At 61.1% G+C, this 18,443-nt stretch overlaps 1 protein-coding gene across 4 annotated transcripts in view; it reads right to left on the bottom strand.

The window, feature by feature from the left end:
• Positions 1-18,443, bottom strand: part of DDC (dopa decarboxylase) — a 75,012-nt gene that overhangs the window by 40,908 nt on the left and 15,661 nt on the right. For all 4 annotated transcript variants that reach the window (XM_066238642.1, XM_066238645.1, XM_066238643.1 and 1 more), the window contains exons 2-4: positions 10,514-10,741; positions 7,445-7,558; positions 4,379-4,498 (exon numbers count right to left, since the gene is read on the bottom strand). In XM_066238642.1, the coding sequence (XP_066094739.1) occupies positions 4,379-4,498; positions 7,445-7,558; positions 10,514-10,714 (435 nt within the window). In that variant the 5' untranslated portion in view covers positions 10,715-10,741. The remainder of the gene's footprint in view (positions 1-4,378; positions 4,499-7,444; positions 7,559-10,513; positions 10,742-18,443) is intronic.

Genomic DNA, 18,443 nt, shown 5'->3' with positions numbered 1-18,443 from the left:
GTAGACAGCCTCCGAAACAGCGTGTTTGTAAGATCTTTGAGCCTCACCAAAGCGCAGGGGGACACCTGGGGCTGCCGGGCAGAACGGGACGTGAGATCCCGTCAGCTGTTCTGACCCAGGGACCCGGAAACACGGTGGGTTTTTGTTTCGTCTTGAGTTCTGGTGAAGCAGGGCTGTGGGTGTGCGCCCTGACCCCCCGGGGGGGGAGCCCCGCGGGACGCCGTGGTCATCTGGGAGGCTTGCTGTGCCTCGGCCTACCAGGCGTGCTCCAGAATATCATCTGTGAGTTCGAAAACTGTGACCCAGCGTACAGCTCGGACATTCTTTCTATGAACTTGCAACACATCCCAGGAAATCAGGCCACAATAATGTTTTCGAAGAACACTTAAGTCATGGGAAATGCTCACAATAAAATAGCCAGTACGACACCCCAACGTGCATCTGTGTACACGCATTGTATTGTCCTGACTTACACACATGCACACGCGTACACACACGCACACACGCGTAGAGGTGCTGGACTAACTCTGGGAGGAAGGGGATCCCAGCAGGTGCCTGTGTTTCTCTCGTTTGAACAACCCATGTCTGGTTTGCACGTGCAGAAAGGGGGGAAATACAACATTTTTAAAGGGAAACAGCAGGACCCAAACTGACCTAGAAGACAGGGAACTGGGGAATCGGGACACTGGAGCCGGGATGTCGAGAAATCCCCGGGGATTCCCGCAGACTGAAGGGGAGAAGACAACAGAGGAGGGAGACGAGGAAAGGCAGCTAGAGCCCGGGACGCAGGGCCGGCCTGTGGGGAGGGGCACTCCTGGGGGCCGCAGCGGGGGCCCCACGGTCACGGAGACCCCGGAGCAGAAACGCCCGGGTGAGGAAGGCAGCTGTCCGGTCAGTGGGCTTCACCCAGCGCTGGGGACAGGGGCCCCAAAGGGGCGCATGGACAGAAAGGGGACGTCTTGACCAGAGACGTGAGATCGGAAAAAGGTAAGTCTGCAGCAAGCGTCCAGGTGGCCGTGAGGTGTGACATGTCCCCTGGGCCGGGAGCGTCCAGGCGGCCGTGAGGTGTGACATGTCCCCTGGGCCAGGAGCGTCCAGGCGGCTGGGAGGTGTGACATGTCCCCTGGGCCGGGAGCGTCCAGGCGGCTGCGAGGTGTGACGCATCCCCTGGGCCGGGAGTGTCCAGGCGGCCGTGAGGTGTGACATGTCCCCTGGGCCGGGAGCGTCCAGGCAGCCGTGAGGTGTGACATGTCCCCTGGGCCGGGAGCGTCCAGGCAGCCGTGAGGTGTGACATGTCCCCTGGGCCGGGAGCGTCCAGGCGGCTGCAAGGTGTGACGTGTCCCCTGGGCCGGGAGCGTCCAGGCGGCCGCGAGGTGTGACATGTCCCCTGGGCCGGGAGCGTCCAGGCGGCCGTGAGGTGTGACATGTCCCCTGGGCCGGGAGCGTCCAGGCGGCCGTGAGGTGTGACATGTCCCCTGGGCCGGGAGCGTCCAGGCGGCCGTGAGGTGTGACGTGTCCCCTGGGCCGGGAGCGTCCAGGCGGCTGCGAGGTGTGACGTGTCCCCTGGGCCGGGAGCGTCCAGGCGGCTGCAAGGTGTGATGTGTCCCCTGGGCCGGGAGCGTCCAGGCGGCTGCAAGGTGTGATGTGTCCCCTGGGCCAGGAGCGTCCAGGCGGCTGCAAGGTGTGATGTGTCCCCTGGGCCGGGAGCGTCCAGGCAGCTGCAAGGTGTGACGTGTCCCCTGGGCCGGGAGCGTCCAGGCGGCTGCGAGGTGTGACATGTCCCCTGGGCCGGGAGCGTCCAGGCAGCTGCAAGGTGTGATGTGTCCCCTGGGCCGGGAGCGTCCAGGCGGCTGCAAGGTGTGATGTGTCCCCTGGGCCGGGAGCGTCCAGGCAGCTGCAAGGTGTGATGTGTCCCCTGGGCCGGGAGCGTCCAGGCTGCCAGGAGGTGTGACATGTCCCCTGGGCCGTGAGGTGTGACGTGTCCCCTGGGCCGGGAGGTGTGACGTGTCCCCTGGGCCGGGAGTGGGGTCCCCCAGAATCCACAGCCGCAGCTCTTCCTCAGTACAGTTCCCCTCTCTCGCTCTGCTGTGACATCTGTCAACACCCTGACTCTGGTGGGGCATCCCCTGGAGGACCAGAGCTGATGCACCAGGACTGGGAGCCCCCTACCCCCGCTGGGGGAGGTGCAGCCAGAAGGGATGGGGAGCGGCCCCGCTGTGTCCTCTCTGCTAAGGCGGTGGGCCGGGCTGCCAGACCTCTGCCCAGGAGACCTCTGCCCGGGAGACCCCTGCCCAGGGGGCTGAGACATGTCGCACTGGTGAGGAAGCCATGGCTGCCAGTCTGCTGACGTTTGAGCCTGGTTCACGGCATCTCAGAACCCGGGCTCACTTTGTAGTTATTTTTGTCACAAGGCCCCCTCCCTCGCTCAGATGCACTGACGGGGGGTTGGGGAGTCCGTGAGGCAGGGAGCAGATGGACGGAATGGGCCTGAGCTGGTCCCGAGGACGTCCCACCAGTCGTGGCACACGGCTCGTTCAGCAAAGGGGGCCCGGGATAGGAGCACAGGTTGACCTGAGGAGCAGGTGGGAATGCTTATTCCCGGGCCCCCGCCATCTGTCCAAGCCCAGCCCGCTCACACACTCCACGGGGTCAGCAGAATGAGGGCCTCTGCGTGTCCCCCTTGCGTGGAGAAAGGGATCTCGCTGATGAGATTAGGTTAAGAGTCTTGCCACAGGGATGATCTTGGCTTATCGGGATGGACCCAATCCCATCAGACGGGCCCTCGGCCCGTGGAGCACCATCTGCAGGCGGGGGGAGGGAGACGCGAGGGAAAGAAGGGGTCCTCCAAGCGGACCGCGGCCGGCGTTGGCTTTGAGGATGCAGCGAAGGCGAGGGAGGGGGGAGCACGGCCTAAGATTGGGGGGGGGTCTTCTAGAAACTAGAGACGTCAAGAGAAGATGCCCCAAGGTGCCACGCTGGCGCTCAGCCCAGGGAGACCCACACTGACGGAGCGGACAGACCCCGTCTGCCTGAGCAGCCCCCCCACACCAGCCGGGGAGGCGCCCCTTGTTCTCACAGGCCCTGGTGGGCAAGAAGGTTGTCGGCGGCCTCAACTAGTTCTCAGACCCTTGGCAAAAACGGTATCTGAAAAAGAGACACCCCTTTGGCCCCCAAGTGAACGGAGCGTTACCACGGTCCTCAGGGTGGTGGTGACGTGGGGGGCGGGGTGGGGCTCAGTAGAGCGTCCACCTTCCCTGCGGCAAATGCAGGAGCAGAGAGTGCAGGCCTTTTTAGAGGCCTCGCCCGGCTGACCCCGGTGCGGCTAGTATTCCCCTGTGACTGTCCTCCAGACCTGGCTTGTCCCCTGATCGTCCCGGTCCGGGGTTCATTCATGTTGGTTGAGGAGACGCAATGAAGTCAGTGCAGAGGAGAGGCTGCGTCTTTGGGGGAGCGACTGGTCCTCGCAGAGGCAGAGCTCCGGGGAAACCTTCGCAGCACGTGCCTACAGGGGCCCCTGGGGCCCCGAGGGCAGCCTGTGGGGTGGCGGAGACCGTGGCTTGGCGGTCAGACAGGTGTGGCTCTGATCCCAGCCAGGAACCGACGGACAGGTCACCTCCCTGCTCTGTGCCGCGGCGTCCTTGCCTGTGAAATCCGGGCATTGACATGGCCCCGAACTCGTAGAACTGTTGGGCAAATTAAACGAGGATGCCGGGGAAAGGCCCAAGCGCGGTAGCCGGCCGCGGGACCCAGCACACGTGTCGTCGTCGCTGTTTTATTTTTTTGTGTTTTTCTGAAGTGAGAAGCCGGGAGGCAGACAGACAGACTCTAGCATGCGCCCGACCGGGATCCACCCGGCATGCCTACCTGGGGGAGATGCTCTGCCCATCTGGGACCACTGCTCCATTGCTTGGCAACCAAGCTATTTTAGTGCCTGAGGCAGAGGCCATGGAGCCATCCTCAGCGCCCGGGCCAACTTTGCTCCAATGGAGCCTTAGCAGCGGGAGGGGAAGAGAGAGACAGAGAGGAAGGAGAGGGGGAGGGGTGGAGAAGCAGATGGGCGCTTCTCCTGTGTGCCCTGGCCGGGAATTGAACCCGGGACTTCCCCACGCTGGGCTGATTCTGTACCATGGAGCCAACCGGCCAGGGTTGGTCGTCACTGTTTTTACCCCTAGGCACCTGCTAAGCGAAGGACACCACTCGGTCTCCCGTGAACTGGGCCCGAGGGAGCCAGGGGAGACGGGGCAGTTCTAACAGCTCAGCTGTGCTCCCCTCAGGAGAAACGAGAGTGAGGACTCACCAGCACCCTGGCCCGTTCCCCTCCACGGTGGTCCCTGGCGGACCCCGCACTCCGGGAGCAGGACGCCTCCCCCCTGCTCACCTGGATGACTCCGCCCCCCGCGCCTCCGGTCCCGGTCAGAAATGCCGGCGGCAGCTGCAGCATCCGGCCCAGCCAGTCCAGCATCACCGTCTCCAGCTCCGTGCACGCCGGACTCGCCGCCTGCCAGGAAGACGGGAGTGAGCCCCGGCCGGCCGCCACGCGCTTCCTGTCTGCTGTGACCCGGGGCGCACACGGGGCAACACCCCAGCCGCTGGGACCCGGGTTCTGATCAGCGTAGCAGAAGGTTTCAGACCCAGTCAGAAGCCCCCGCCCCGGGCGTGCTCCAGGGAGGGTGTGCCTCCTCCTGTCCTGGAGCTCCAGGGAGAAGCAGGGACAGAGGCCAGCCCAGGGACGGGGCTAGCCGCAGGCCCCTGCCCCCCACAGCCCACGGTGGGGCGGTGCTGGGCTGTGCCGGGCTGTGCCGGGCTGTGCCGGGCTGTGCCAGGCTGTGCCAGGCTGTGCTGGGCTGTGCCAGGCTGTGCCGGGCTGTACCGGGCTGTGCCAGGCTGTGCCGGGCTGTGCCAGGCTGGCCCGGTGCTGGGAGCCGGGCCCACGAGAGCCCAGTCTCTGCATCCCTGGGAGGGGAGGAGCCCTCACCCCCGCCCAGACCCTGAATCTGTCACAGGAAGCCGCATGCTCGCTGTGTGCCAGGGTTTGCACGTGCACGCTGGTGACCTCAACCTCCTCCCCTGCGGACGTGGGTCCCTGCCGGTGTCACCCCCTCCCCACACCCTCCTCTGCCTCGATTCTCTGGGGCCTGGATCTCACAGAACGTTGAGAGCAGCAGCAGCGGGGTGCGGCCTCCCACTGAACTCAGGCTAGAATCATCCAACCCCCCAGACACGACACAGAGGCTGGACGTGTGTCACATGGGGGTCTGTGACCAGGACTCGTGGCCCATGGCCGGGCGAGAACCCTGCTGCAGAACCGCCCCCTGTGCCTGCTTGGTTAGCTGTCTGCTTCCACACAGAAGGATCTAGAAAGGCCCCCTGGAGGACCCCCTGCTGTCCCGTCGTCACAGTGGGAGGGAGGGGACAGAGTCAGAGGCTTGGTCCCGGGGCCCGAATCCTCTGGGAACTTAGGGCGGGCCTCTGACTGTGCCGTGGACCCTCCCGCCCTGGGGCTGGAGAGCGCCCCTGTCTCTGCACCCGGGGGCAGATCGTCCTTGGCTGTCCCCGAGAGGGGACATGGATCGGCCTTCCCCTCCATGCGGGACTCCCTGTGGTGCTCAGGCCCTGGCTCGCGTAAGCACCGGCTTGTGACGTCGTGACGCAGGCTGGTCACAACAGGCAGAGCTCTCCTGTGTGTGAGCCCCGCCCGAGGAGTCCCCCCCACACACACACGCCAGCTCAGCCCCACGCTGCTGGGAACCCAGGTCTCAGCGGCTCATCAGCCCGGACGGGCGTGGCAGCCTCCCAGGCCCTGGAGAGGTCAGACTGCCCTCAGACTGCCCACTCGCAGCAGGAGGCAGAAGCCCAGTCGCCCTGAAGGGACAGGACGGCCCCAGGTCAGCAGAGCTGAGTGACCTCTGTCTAAGGAACTAGCCATCCCTGCTGAAGGGCGGGGTCCGCAGGGGCAGTGGGCGTCGTCCAGGGCACGGTGGCCGGTGGCTGTGCCCAGGCTGCTGTCTCAGCAGAGGAAGGCCTCGGGTGCTAGACAGAGCAGGTCAGAGAGCCCGCCGGGCAGGGCGCTGGGGCACCTTCCAGCCCTTCCTGCCGGGGCGGGGTTGCTGACGCCCCTTGCTGCACCCCCACACAGAGGTGGGGGGCAGGTGTGGGGTTGTTGGGCACCATGCGTTCACAAACGCACGCCTCAGGCCATGACTCAGCGTGAGTCCACACCAGCAGTCCACTCGGCTCCAAGTCACCGCCGGGTGGACACTGCAGACCCACACAGCCACGGGCAGACCCTGGCCTTGGAGTCCCTGTGGGGTGGGCAGCTCTGCATCCACACTCTGCATTTGGGAAGCAGGGACCTTCCCCACAGGGCTGTGCGGGCAGCAGAGGGTCAGGAGGGAGGACCAATCCCACAGGGCTGTGCGGGCAGCAGAGGGTCAGGAGGGAGGACCAATCCCACAGGGCTGTGCGGGCAGCAGAGGGTCAGGAGGAAGGACCTTCCCCACAGGGCTGTGCGGGCAGCAGAGGGTCAGGAGGGAGGACCAATCCCACAGGGCTGTGCGGGCAGCAGAGGGTCAGGAGGAAGGACCTTCCCCACAGGGCCGTGTGGGCAGCAGAGGGTCAGGAGGGAGGACCTTCCCCACAGGGCCGTGCGGGCAGCAGAGGGTCAGGAGGAAGGACCTTCCCCACAGGGCTGTGCGGGCAGCAGGGGGTCAGGAGGGAGGACCTTCCCCACAGGGCTGTGCGGGCAGCAGGGGATCAGGAGGGAGGACCTTCCCCACAGGGCTGTGCGGGCAGCAGGGGGTCAGGAGGAAGGACCTTCCCCACAGGGCTGTGCGGGCAGCAGGGGGTCAGGAGGAAGGACCTTCCCCACAGGGCCGTGCGGGCAGCAGAGGGAGGACCTTCCCCACAGGGCTGTGCGGGCAGCAGAGGGCCAGGAGGAAAGACCGATCCCACCACACTGAGTAGGGGTCTTTCTAGCGTTTTTGCCCCCCGATGAGGTGGGCCTAGGCTGGTCAGTGGACGCTGGAGCCCAGCACTCCTGATGCGGGGCCCTCCCCCGGGCCAGCAGTCCTGGCCGGGAGCAGATGGACGGAACACGGCCGTGTCGTTGCTCAGACGGCGGGTCCCCTGCACGGAACCCCTCGGGACTGCTTGGGGGAATGCAGAGTCCCAGGCTCGGCTGCAGGACCTGGCACCGAGGTTTTAGGCCGCCCTGGGCAGCCCTGGCGAGCGGGCAGCGCAGCCTCCCCTGCAGCTGGTGGCGACTCCCAGACGGGGCTCTCCTCCTCTCGCTCCCGGCGACTGACTTCCCCACCAGGCCCCCTCTTCTCCGGGGCTGGCTCCCCTACCCTGTCCCGTCCCCAGTGGACGCAGCCCCCTGCTCTCCCTCTGATGGCGAGACACCCCCCCCGCCCCCCCCCCCATGGCCACCGCACGCGTCACTCACCCAGGAGAAGCCGATGCAGCCGATGGCCCCGCTCAGCATGTCGGCGAGCATGGCCGGGTACGAGCTGGCCGTGGGGAAGTAGGCGAAGAAGCGGGGGCTGTGCCAGTGGGTCACCTGCGGGGAAGACAGGGCGGTCAGCCGGGGGAGGCGGTCAGCCGGGGGCGGTCAGCCGGGGGAGGTGGTCAGCCGGGGGAGGTGGTCAGCCGGGGGCGGTCAGCCGGGGGCGGTCAGCCGGGGGCGAGCGGAGCCCCCACGGCCGGCCGGCCGCAGGAGCCAGAGCCCCCGGTGTGCACCACAGGGACACGGCTCGCTGCGAGAGTGCCCGGCCTCCGGCTGGGGTGCCCGCCAGGGACTGCCCCCTCGGTCAAGCCTGTATCAGAACGAGTTCCTAAAAGGCCTGGTTTCGGAGGTGTCTTCAGCTGGACTTCCTGCCCGCCCCTCCCCACTCTCCTGTTCAGTCCCTTCCCCGGGCCCTTCACCCCTCTGTCCCCAGCCACCACCCAGAGGAGAGGGAGGACGCAGGGACACCCTGTCCCGGGCTGGCTGGGCTGAGGACACGGGGAGTCCTCGGGGTGACAGCGGGGGAGGGGGGCTATCTCTCCAAGTTTGGGAAGGGGTGGGTGGGGGAGGAAAGCGGGGGTCTGTGGCCCAGTCTCTGCTTCTTTAAACTGTTCTTGTCTCGTGTGAGATACCCATCACCTGAGGACAGAGTAGAGCCCTGAGGACCCCATGTGGCTTTGGGGGGGGACAGGGCTGGCGGCTCAGTCTCCCCTCCACTCAAGGCTCTAGCTCCTGAGGGTCCGGGGCCCCGAGAGACCGCAGGACGTGAAGGCGGCCACCAGGGCACTCTCCCAGAACTGGGAGCGTCCGGCAGGACTCCCGTGATCGTGGGGGCTGAAGACGTGCCCACTGTGATGTGGCCACCCCACCTGGGCAGGACGGGGGCAGGGAAGCAGAGACAGGGGCAGCCGGAGTCTCAGGTGGCGGCCGGACGGCACAGGCCCAGCTGGGGGACGGTGCTGGCGGCGGGGGGGGGGGGTCTGGAGCGAGGGATGCTGGCACAGCCGGGGCCGGGGGGGTCTGGAGCGAGGGACGCTGGCACAGCCGGGGCTGGAGGGGTCTGGAGCGAGGGACGCTGGCACAGCCGGGGCCGGGGGGGTCTGGAGCGAGGGACGCTGGCACAGCCGGGGCTGGAGGGGTCTGGAGCGAGGGACGCTGGCACAGCCGGGGCTGGAGGGGTCTGGAGCGAGGGACACTAGCACAGCTGGGGCTGGAGGGGTCTGGAGCGAGGGACGCTGGCACAGCCGGGGCTGGAGGGGTCTGGAGCGAGGGACGCTGGCACAGCCGGGGTCGGGGGGGTCTGGAGCGAGGGACGCTGGCACAGCCGGGGCTGGAGGGGTCTGGAGCGAGGGACGCTGGCACAGCTGGGGCTGGAGGGGTCTGGAGCGAGGGACGCTGGCACAGCTGGGGCTGGAGGGGTCTGGAGCGAGGGACGCTGGCACAGCCGGGGTCGGGGGGGTCTGGAGCGAGGGACGCTGGCACAGCTGGGGCTGGAGGGGTCTGGAGCGAGGGACACTAGCACAGCCGGGGCCGGGGGGGTCTGGAGCGAGGGACACTTGCACAGCCGGGGCGGGGGGGGGTCTGGAGCAAGGGACGCTGGCACAGCCGGGGTCGGGGGGGTCTGGAGTGAGGGACGCTGGCACAGCCGGGGTCGGGGGGGTCTGGAGCGAGGGACACTCACACAGCTGGGGCAGGGGGGGCCCGAACAGGAGCAGGCGGGGCGGCGGAGAGCTCTTGAGGAAGGAGCCGGCCCGGGGGGCAGGACCCACTATATGTTCAGGGGCCTGAAAATATTTTCATCTCTTTTTAAAATCAGAGGAAAAGAGTGAACTTTCAGGTTAAAGAAACAAGCTGACTCCATGACGTCCACATACTGCCCTTTACGCCAATGCACTCACCAAGCACAATCTTCCATAGTTCCGGGGGGGGGGGCACGGCAGGGAGGAGTGACCCGGCCTCCCTCCCCTACGGGCACTGGCCGCCCCTCGCCGCACCGTGACCCCGGCTCCTGGCCTCAGAGCCGCGAGAGGGACGTGCTCGCTACCTGAGCTGCCCGGGCGGGCAACCGGCCGGTGGTATTGCGCGTGGCAACAGGAGCCTGACATTTACCGGTGCGCCCCCCCCCGAAGGGCTGGAGGCCGAGGGCTCCGTGTATTTGCAGGAACCCAGAGCCCCATGCTGGGCTCACGGCACAAATGTCAGACGCACCCCAGGGAGGAGGACGGGCCCCCGAGCAGCAGAGCAGCGAGGTCGCAGGGCTGGGCCCACCCCCGGGCACTGGGCTCAGGGCCTCTCAGTCTAGCCTGGCAGTGCTGGGCAGTGGGGGGTGAGAATACTCCCGCCACACGGCCACCTGAGGTGGCTCCCCAGGCAGGGACAACGTATTGCGGGAGCACAAAGCCACCATGTGTTCCCTTTTGACCCAGGGCAGCCAGCCTCCCTCTGAAACACTCTCAGGGTGACAACCCGCCCTGGGTCCTGCCCGCACCTGTCCCAGGTCCCACCCCGTGCCCTGCATGAGCTGTGACTCTGACAGAATCAGTCCATGTCACTCACTCTCAAATCAAATCAACAAAACACCCCTTCTGCACATGGGGTTTACCCTCTGCTGAACAAAAAGGTGGTAAGAGTAGACGTTATTTTGAGCAACAGATTTACTCAGAACCAGCCACCAGGGGCTCTTGACTTCCAATCGTCATGCCCACTGGTTCACAGCAGCGTCTCAGGCAGGGGCTGGACCCGGGGGGTGGGGGGAGCCACTCACTGTCTTTGGACCCCACAGATCTAGGTTGCAGTCCTACCTTCTGCACTGACTGGCTGTGTGACCTTAGACCAATCACCTAACCTCTCTGGGCCTCACCTGCCTCAGCTGTAAAAAGAAATGAGAAGGGGTTTCCGTCCAGCGGGCTGGCTGCGAGGCTCAGGTGGAACAACAGGCGCGAATTGCCGAGAACCCGGGAGGTGACAGGCCAACACCAGCTCTCCTGACTCTGAGCTGGACGCACTCACCCCCGGCATGATTATCTTCTCCACGTCACTCATGATGTCCTCGTAGGTGTCCGGCTCCCAGGGGGCGCAGCTGGGGAGCAGGGGGCGCAGGTAGCCAGGCTCCACGTCGGGGTAGACCTGGCGTCCCTCGATGCCCTCCAGGTAGTCAGCGATGTAATCCACCATCTCCCGCCCTCTCCTCCTGAATTCGTTTGCGTCCATGGTGACCGGGCGTCCTTAGAGGCGACACTGCGGGGAGACAGGAAAGAAACGGATTGGCCGACACGAAATCCCTCCGCGCGGGGAGGGGGGGCGTGTCCAAGCAAGCCCGATGTCCAGGGACACCTGGACACAGTGCCCCGAATGCCCCGGGGACCACCGGGTTCCACGTATGCACGGCGGGCAGAGGACACCAGGTCTGGAGACGGTGGCAAAACGCTTGGACCACTCGCCCGGTAGTTGGTCGGTCATCTAGGGACCGTGCCTCATCTAGCTCTGTCCTTGTCCCGTCATTTCCATGGTCCATCCCAGCGTAATGACAACCATTGGCCCCTTCGTAGCTGTGGGCCGGAGACACGTGAGTCTCGTCCTCCGAGCCTCTCTCCTCGCCTGAGAAACTGCAGTAAGAAAGCTGATCGCCCAGGAAGGTAGGAAGGCACAATGGCCCACAGCGGGAGCCCTCGGCCGGAGCCTGGCCCTTCTGAAGGAGCTGCATGCATCTCCAGGTGCCAGACAGTACGACACAGACTATTATCACTTTCAGTAAAAAGTATTTCTAGAAATTCGTAAGTTATTTAAAAAAATAAAACAGCATTTAAAATAATTTTTTTTTTCTTTTTATTCGGTGAGAAGAGGGGATGCAGAGACATTCTCCCGCAGGCACTTGGACCAGGGTCCACCCAGCATGCCCACTAGGGGGCGATGCTCCGCCCATCTGGGGCGTTTCTCTGTTGCTCAGCAACCAAGCTCTTCATAGCACCTGAGGCGGAGGCCATGGAGCCATCCTTAGCACCTGGGGCCAACTCGCTCCAATTGAGCCATGGCTGCAGAAGGGAAGAAGGAGAGAGAGAGGGAGAGGGGGAAGGGTGGAGAAGCAGATGAGTGCTTCTCCCGTGTGCCCTGACCAGTGATCGAACCCAGGACATCCACACACCGGACTGACGCTCTACCACCAACCCAACTGGCCAGAGCCAACAACAGCATTTCAAGATTGGTTTGTAACATGCCATGACCAACTCATAGAAAAGAAAATTCTGCCCCCCTCATCCATCCCTCCTCCCCCTCAAAAATAAGGGAATTCGATGTTGAGGCTTTTTGGAAATTTACTGCTACCTCTGTCTTAAAAACAAAACAGAACTCGTAGACATTAGAAATGATCTTATTTCTGAAAGGGGCAAAAAGCCATAGATAAGATTTTTGTTTAAGAAATAATATTAAAAGTAGCATAGGCTCCAGAATGATATTTGTATACTGAAAGCAATAAAAAAAAGAAGAAGAAGAAGAAAAAAAAAATCCAAAGAGAGCTATTTGAAGTAATCTACCTCTCCAAACAAGTACTAAGTATCCAGTGACTGCAAGGGTGCTCGCTGCCAGATGACGGGGGACAAATAAGCAACATACCTCGGCTGTTCTCAAGGATAGATACAATGTGACAAGTTTGTTAGAAAGTTTCTTTACCAGCCCGAGGCCCACAGAGGAAGGAGGGACCATTAGGGTTCAAGTATTGGGTTCATCATCACCAGATAGAAACACACCCCCATCTACAACCTGCTTTTCAAAAGTAACACTTTCTTTCCTCGTCTCCTGAGTGACACCTGGGCCACGCTGGTTCCCTGCGGTTGTTGGGGTCTGTGAACGCCCCGTGAACGCCCAGTTAGCAACCGCAGCTCCCCGGGAAACACAGGGTCAGGTCCCCACCAGTCTAGGCTGACATGTTTGTCAACAAACCCGCACTCAACCTTTTCAGTGTATTTCCTCTTAACCCCACGTGATTCAACAGGTCTTGATGCGTCCATTCTGAACTCACGGCCGCCGGCACGATGACACCTGGCTGCCCGGAGCTCAGCTACACAGGCGTGCTCCGCGTCGGGCACCTCCCGGCCCTCTGGACCCTGGACCGCGTACGGCGCCGTCCTTTGCCGGCTGTGTGAAACAGTGGCACCGCCGAGAACACCACTGGAATGTGAAGAGGGAGTCCCCCAGGCTGAGCGCCTCGTCCGACTGAGCTCAGCTGGGAACCCGTGCTCGGACTTCCCATCCCGCTGGACACGCGCCCGTCCGCCAGTGACCACACAAGCCCCTCCAGGGCTGACTTCGGGATCACACGGAGGGTTTTTTGGCAAGTCGGCAAAGGTGCACGCAGGGCATCCCTGGATGCAAAGTGTCCGCTGCGTTTTCAAAACGGGAAAGTGTAACAACAACACCAAGAAAAATATGCACCTAGCCCACACACGTGGCCTTCCAGAATGTGTGTGTGTGTGTGTTTCTCTTAGTAAGAGAGAATTGCGTGTTAAACAAGGGGTGCATTTCTGAATTCCTGCCGTGGTTCCAAGCTTCATCAACCCAAGATTGGTTTTCCCGTGGGGGTGATGCTCTATCCGCTGTGAAAAAGAACAGTGTCGCCGGCAACCCACATATCATAGTCTCAGCATTGTTTCTTATATTGCCTGTGCATTGAACTTATTATTATTATTATTATTATTATTATTGAAAAGTAAATGAGGCTAAAGGTGTTAAAGAGAAACCATTCTTGTGCATCACAGCAAGACAGACTTGACTCAAGACCGCCGCAGAGATTCCAAGATGGCAGTGGGGCAGGAGGGCGCGCCCACGGCCGCCTCCCGGAACCGCACGGGGGTTGTAACTCAATTACAGAACAATCATCCTGAAACAAAAAAACCCAACTCAGGACTCAGTGGAGAGGAGTCCGTCACCAGGGAGTCCCAGAAACAGCCAGGTCAAGACGGGCAGGAAGGGCGGAGATGCGGAAAGGGCCGCCCCGTTCGCTGGAGCGAGTGGACGCCGAGGGTGCGCAGGGCGTCTCCGCTGTGGGGACGTTTTCCCCCCCCTAGAGGGCAGGGTCCTCAGCACCAGACGGAGCGCCCCAGCCTGGAGCCCTGGAGCCTAGCAGAGGTGCCCACCTAGCGTTTGGCAAGGTTTCTGTTTGCGAGAGGAAGACAGGAGAGAGACGGGGCTCTCTCTCTTACAGAATATCTCGTTCGCAGCCACTTACCCTGGGCTGCGGCGGACACAGGGCTGAGAGGACCAGAGTCGCGTGAGGAGAGCGTGAACTTGGGCGTCTGGGGGAGAGAGGCGGTGGGGGGTGGCCTCGGGAACCCCTGTGCTGAGTCACTCTCCAACACTGTGGTGGCTGTCTCTCTTGGGTGGAGCAGTCCCCTGGGGGAGAGCCAGTGCCCCACCCTCGGGAATCTCTCCTGCCCCATCCCATGGAGACGGGGCCCTCCTGAGAAGGAAGGACCTTGGCCAAGGAGCAGGGGGTGTGTCAGTGACTCAGTTGCCTGGCACTGAGAATGGAGCTCCTCCCCCCAACTTTCCCGAGAATATGACTGTCACGTCCACCCCACAGGACACTCGGTAGTAACGGTCCAAACTGTGGGCAGACCACACCTTTGGGTGTCAGAGGCCATACCCGCCGGAATCCTAGTGGCCACACCCTTCTGTGAAAAAAAAAAAAATCAGGACAGAGGGACACCTGGGGTGCTGGGGTGGGAGCCACACCCACCACCTTTCCCTAATCCTTGAAGTGCTGCAGGCTCTAGATTCTATCAGAGGTTTGGTGTTTTTTTTTCTGGGGCCCAGCCCATCAAGCAGATGGAGGCAGCAGGAAGCGTGCCTCAGAGAACCTTGGGCCTTTTGCTGACGTGCCCTCAGGCCTGGGGGTGGTCAAAGCCAGCCCAGGTGTGCACCTAAACCCAAGAAGCAGCAGCCACATACTCTGGTTTGCTTAGAGCTCCAAAAGGGGTGGCTGAGGGCCAGTTCCGGGCAGTGTCTTACGCTGGTCTGCACCAGGTTCCCTCCTAAGAGGCCCAGGACCGACACAGCCAGTGGCCAGCTGCAGACAGCCTCGGAGCAGGACCAGCTAGCCTCTCCAGGAGAACGTCCGAGGGGAAAGCGTGTCAGGCACCAGCCGCTGCGGAGGCGACTTCCGCTTCCGGGGGTCCGCACCTGCACAGCGGCTCGCGTGCCTTGGATGAGGTGGAGCCTCACAGTCGGCCGGCCCCCCAAGTCCTGGGTATCCTGCCCGCCGGGCTGAGTTCCACACGGGGCGGGGAGGGAGCTTGGAGCACAGACATTCAAGGTGTGAGTTCCTTGGAGCCTATTGTTGGGACAAGTTGAGGGGCTTTTAGCCACTTTCTGGGGAGGAAACTGTCAGCCCTGGGGGGAGGGGGGAGGAGGGAGGGGGGAGGGGGGAGGGACACTCTCTAAATCTTCCTGAGACCGGGGGCTCCTCAGCTGGAAAAACTTCTGCAGAGGGGGCTGTCGGTCCTTCCCAGCCTGAGCTTGCTGCTCTCACCTCGCCGGAGAGAAAGAGAACTGGAGTTTCCAGCAATGGCTGAGGGATGGGGCTCTGGAGTCAGGGCCCTTTTCCCTGTACTGAGCTCCTGACCATGATACCCCAGAAGAAGAGGTCCAATTAGCATCGTACCCCCAATCTCAGCGGCCCTAAGTCACCAAGCATGCAGTATGTGGAGGCGTCGGTGGGTTGAAGCCAGCCTTTGCCCACGGTGCAGTCTATCTAGAGAAGACTCCGTGGGAAGACCAGGCAGCTGCAAGAGGAGGCACATCTTACAGAGCTGGGGGCTTTTACGGAGCGCTGTCCGCTCTCAGTCGGGGGGAGATGGTCCTTACACACAGGTGGGCCCTCCTGCACACACCCAGGCACAGGAAATGCAGACGCAAACAGTGAGCAGGTAGTGTCTGGAGCTACCCCATCCTGGGTTACAAACAAAGTCTGACGTCAGCCTGCACCAGAACCCCGCCCAAGAGGGCCCAGAAGGGACACAACCAGTTGTGGGTGGCAGAGCGCACCAACGTGAGACTCCGCTAGCCACATACGCCGCGCCCAAAGGAGGAGTCCGGCAGGCACCAGACCCTGCTGAGAATAACCACCACTACAGCAGCGGTCCCCAACCCCCGGGCCGCGGACGGGTACCAGTCCATGGGCCATTTGGTACCGGTCCGCAGAGAAAGAATAAATAACTTACATTATTTCCGTGTTATTTATATTTAAGTCTGAACGATATTTTATTTTTTAAAAAATGACCAGATTCGGCCCTGGCCGGTTGGCTCAGTGGTAGAGCGTCAGCCTGGCGTGCGGGGGACCCGGGTTCGATTCCTGGCCAGGGCATACAGGAGAAGCGCCCATCTGCTTCTCCACCCCACCCCTCTCCTTCCTCTCTGTCTCTCTCTTCCCCTCCCGCAGCCGAGGCTCCATTGGAGCAAAGATGGCCCGGGCGCTGGGGATGGCTCCTTGGCCTCTGCCCCAGGCGCTAGAGTGGCTCTGGTCGCGGCAGAGCGACGCCCCGGAGGGGCAGAGCATCACCCCCTGGTGGGCAGAGTGTCGCCCCTGGTGGGCGTGCCGGGTGGATCCCGGTCGGGCGCATGCGGGAGTCTGTCTGACTGTCTCTCCCCGTTTCCAGCTTCAGAAAAATACAAAAAAAAAAAAAAAAAAAAAAGACCAGATTCCCTCTGTTATATCCGTCTAAGACTCACTCTTGACGCTTGTCTCGGTCACATGATACATTTATCCATCCCACCCTAAAGGCCGCCCGTGAAAATATTTTCTGACATAAACCGGTCCATGGCACAAAAAATGTTGGGGACCACTGTTCTCCAGGACAGAGACTCCGCACAGCATCTAATAGCTGTGGTCAAGGCTGACCCCCAGAGCCAGCCAGCCTGAAGGGACTACTCCACCCACAAAAGGGTCCACTGCATTCACGACTCGCATGCATCAGGAGGGTAAACATAACCCTCAGGGAAGCATTCCCGGGACAAGGAGCTCAAGTGGCCGGGATGTTAGTACCACCGAGCCCACCTTCCTCACAAAGACGTCACAGCAAGTTTGGGAGTCAGGCAGAGTTAGCTAATTCACAGACAAAATGCAAAGACAGAAAAAAAATAAAATAAATTATATATATATTATATATATGACCCAAATGAATCAACATGAGAAATCCCCAGAAAAAAAAAAAAGAATTGAATGAAATGGAAGTAATCAAATTACAAACTACCAGACACAGAGTTTAAAGTACTGGTGATTATTAGGAGGATGCTCAGGGATCTTGGAGCAAAAAGCCACGATCAGAGCGAGAACTCAGTAAGCATTTAAAAGCGCCTTGAAACCAGAAAAAGGAACCAGTCAGAAATGGCCACAGCACAACGTCTGAGATGAGGAGTCCCCAGAGAGCAGGAGTCCCCAGCAGGCTGCATGGAGCGGAGGATCCAGCCAGCGGTTTCGAGGACCAGGTAAACGTGGAGTGGGACGATTGAAACCGTGTCAGCCCCATACATTAAAACTAAAAATTAAAAAAAAAAAAAGAAAGAAAGAAAAGTTAAAGGACCGCTGCAGAAGCAGGGTGGAAGATGTCGAGGTTCCGGAAGGTTTCAGGTTCTCTGACACCCATGTCATGGTTCGGGTACAGTTTTCATCTGGAGAACGCAGATGACAACCATGAGGATAGAAGACAGGATTCTGAGCTCCAGCCTCGGTGAATGAAAAACACCAGTCTGAGAAAAACCGAAGCCTGTGTGTCTGACGTCCCCTGGTGTGTCTGCCTCTCATCAAGCCCAGCGGCCCAGGACGGTCCTGCCTCTCGTCCTCGAATTCCCAGAGCATCGCGGTGCAAAGCCAGGGGGCCTGACCTGGGGTCGCCGGCTTCCAGCCTGGGACCTCCTGGGTCTACAGGCTCCACGATGAACTTTTCACTTAGAAAGAACGACTTCAAAGTCTGCACCTGGAGTGAAATTGTCTTTCTTTTTACTTATTTTTTTTTTAACCTCCAATTCAAATTTGACACGATTCAAATTCAACCGACACTCGATCCAACGGCAGGGGCCACCCCACCGGTCAGCTTGGCTTTTCCGCTCAGCCACTGCTGGGTACGTTTCCCTGCGTGGACGAAAATTCTCCTCTCACGGGGTGTCTCGGGCGGGCCCGATATTTCACAACCCGAATGTGCCGTGTGCAAACTACGAACCTCCAGCGAGGATCGATTCGGTTCACCCACATGATGAAGGGGAAGAGCTGGTGGAACCCACCGGCCAGAACTTCAGGATGGAGAGGCAGAAGGGCTCAGACGTGGGTCTTAGCTAGTGGTGCGGCACGGTCCCCGACCTGGCTCCTACCGTAAACTTCGACTACAAATAAGCCATGGGAACGGCGCTCCCTCCAACAGTTGAATGAGTTCATGGGAACAGGCTGGGACAGAAGCACAAAAAGAATAATGTGATGTAATAGTACACGTTATAGATATACTCTGTAATAACAACAATACTGTCGTGACTACGTGATTAGCTTTTCCAAAAAACACTGAGGCGGGCAGCTTCACACCGGCATGTCTGAACACGCCTTGTTTTGCACCCAACATCTGAAAAAGGAAAAGCATTGGTCTCATGGCCTTTTCAGAACAAATATTTAGAGAGACGCATACTTTTAGTCGTTTAATATTAGACGGCCAAATTTCTCCTCAACACTTCTTTTTTTTCTTTTTTAAGCAGATCCTCGCCCACAAGGAGGGAAAGAGACTCCTTCGACCACCAGGTAACCAGCAGCGCTTCACCACAGGGACCCCTGGTCCCATTGTACTTCGATTGATGAGTTCAACAGTTCGCCCGCACTCTTGGGTCCCACTGTGGGGGGGTGTTCGTCCTTCACAAATGGCTGGTTCACTGAATTCTTCCCTCCTCACTATGCTGTGCTGATTTTATC

Source organism: Saccopteryx bilineata, chromosome 7 (assembly GCF_036850765.1).
Source record: "Saccopteryx bilineata isolate mSacBil1 chromosome 7, mSacBil1_pri_phased_curated, whole genome shotgun sequence".
Classification (NCBI taxonomy): Eukaryota; Metazoa; Chordata; class Mammalia; order Chiroptera; family Emballonuridae; genus Saccopteryx; species Saccopteryx bilineata.
This window is presented reverse-complemented; position numbering and strand designations above follow the sequence as displayed.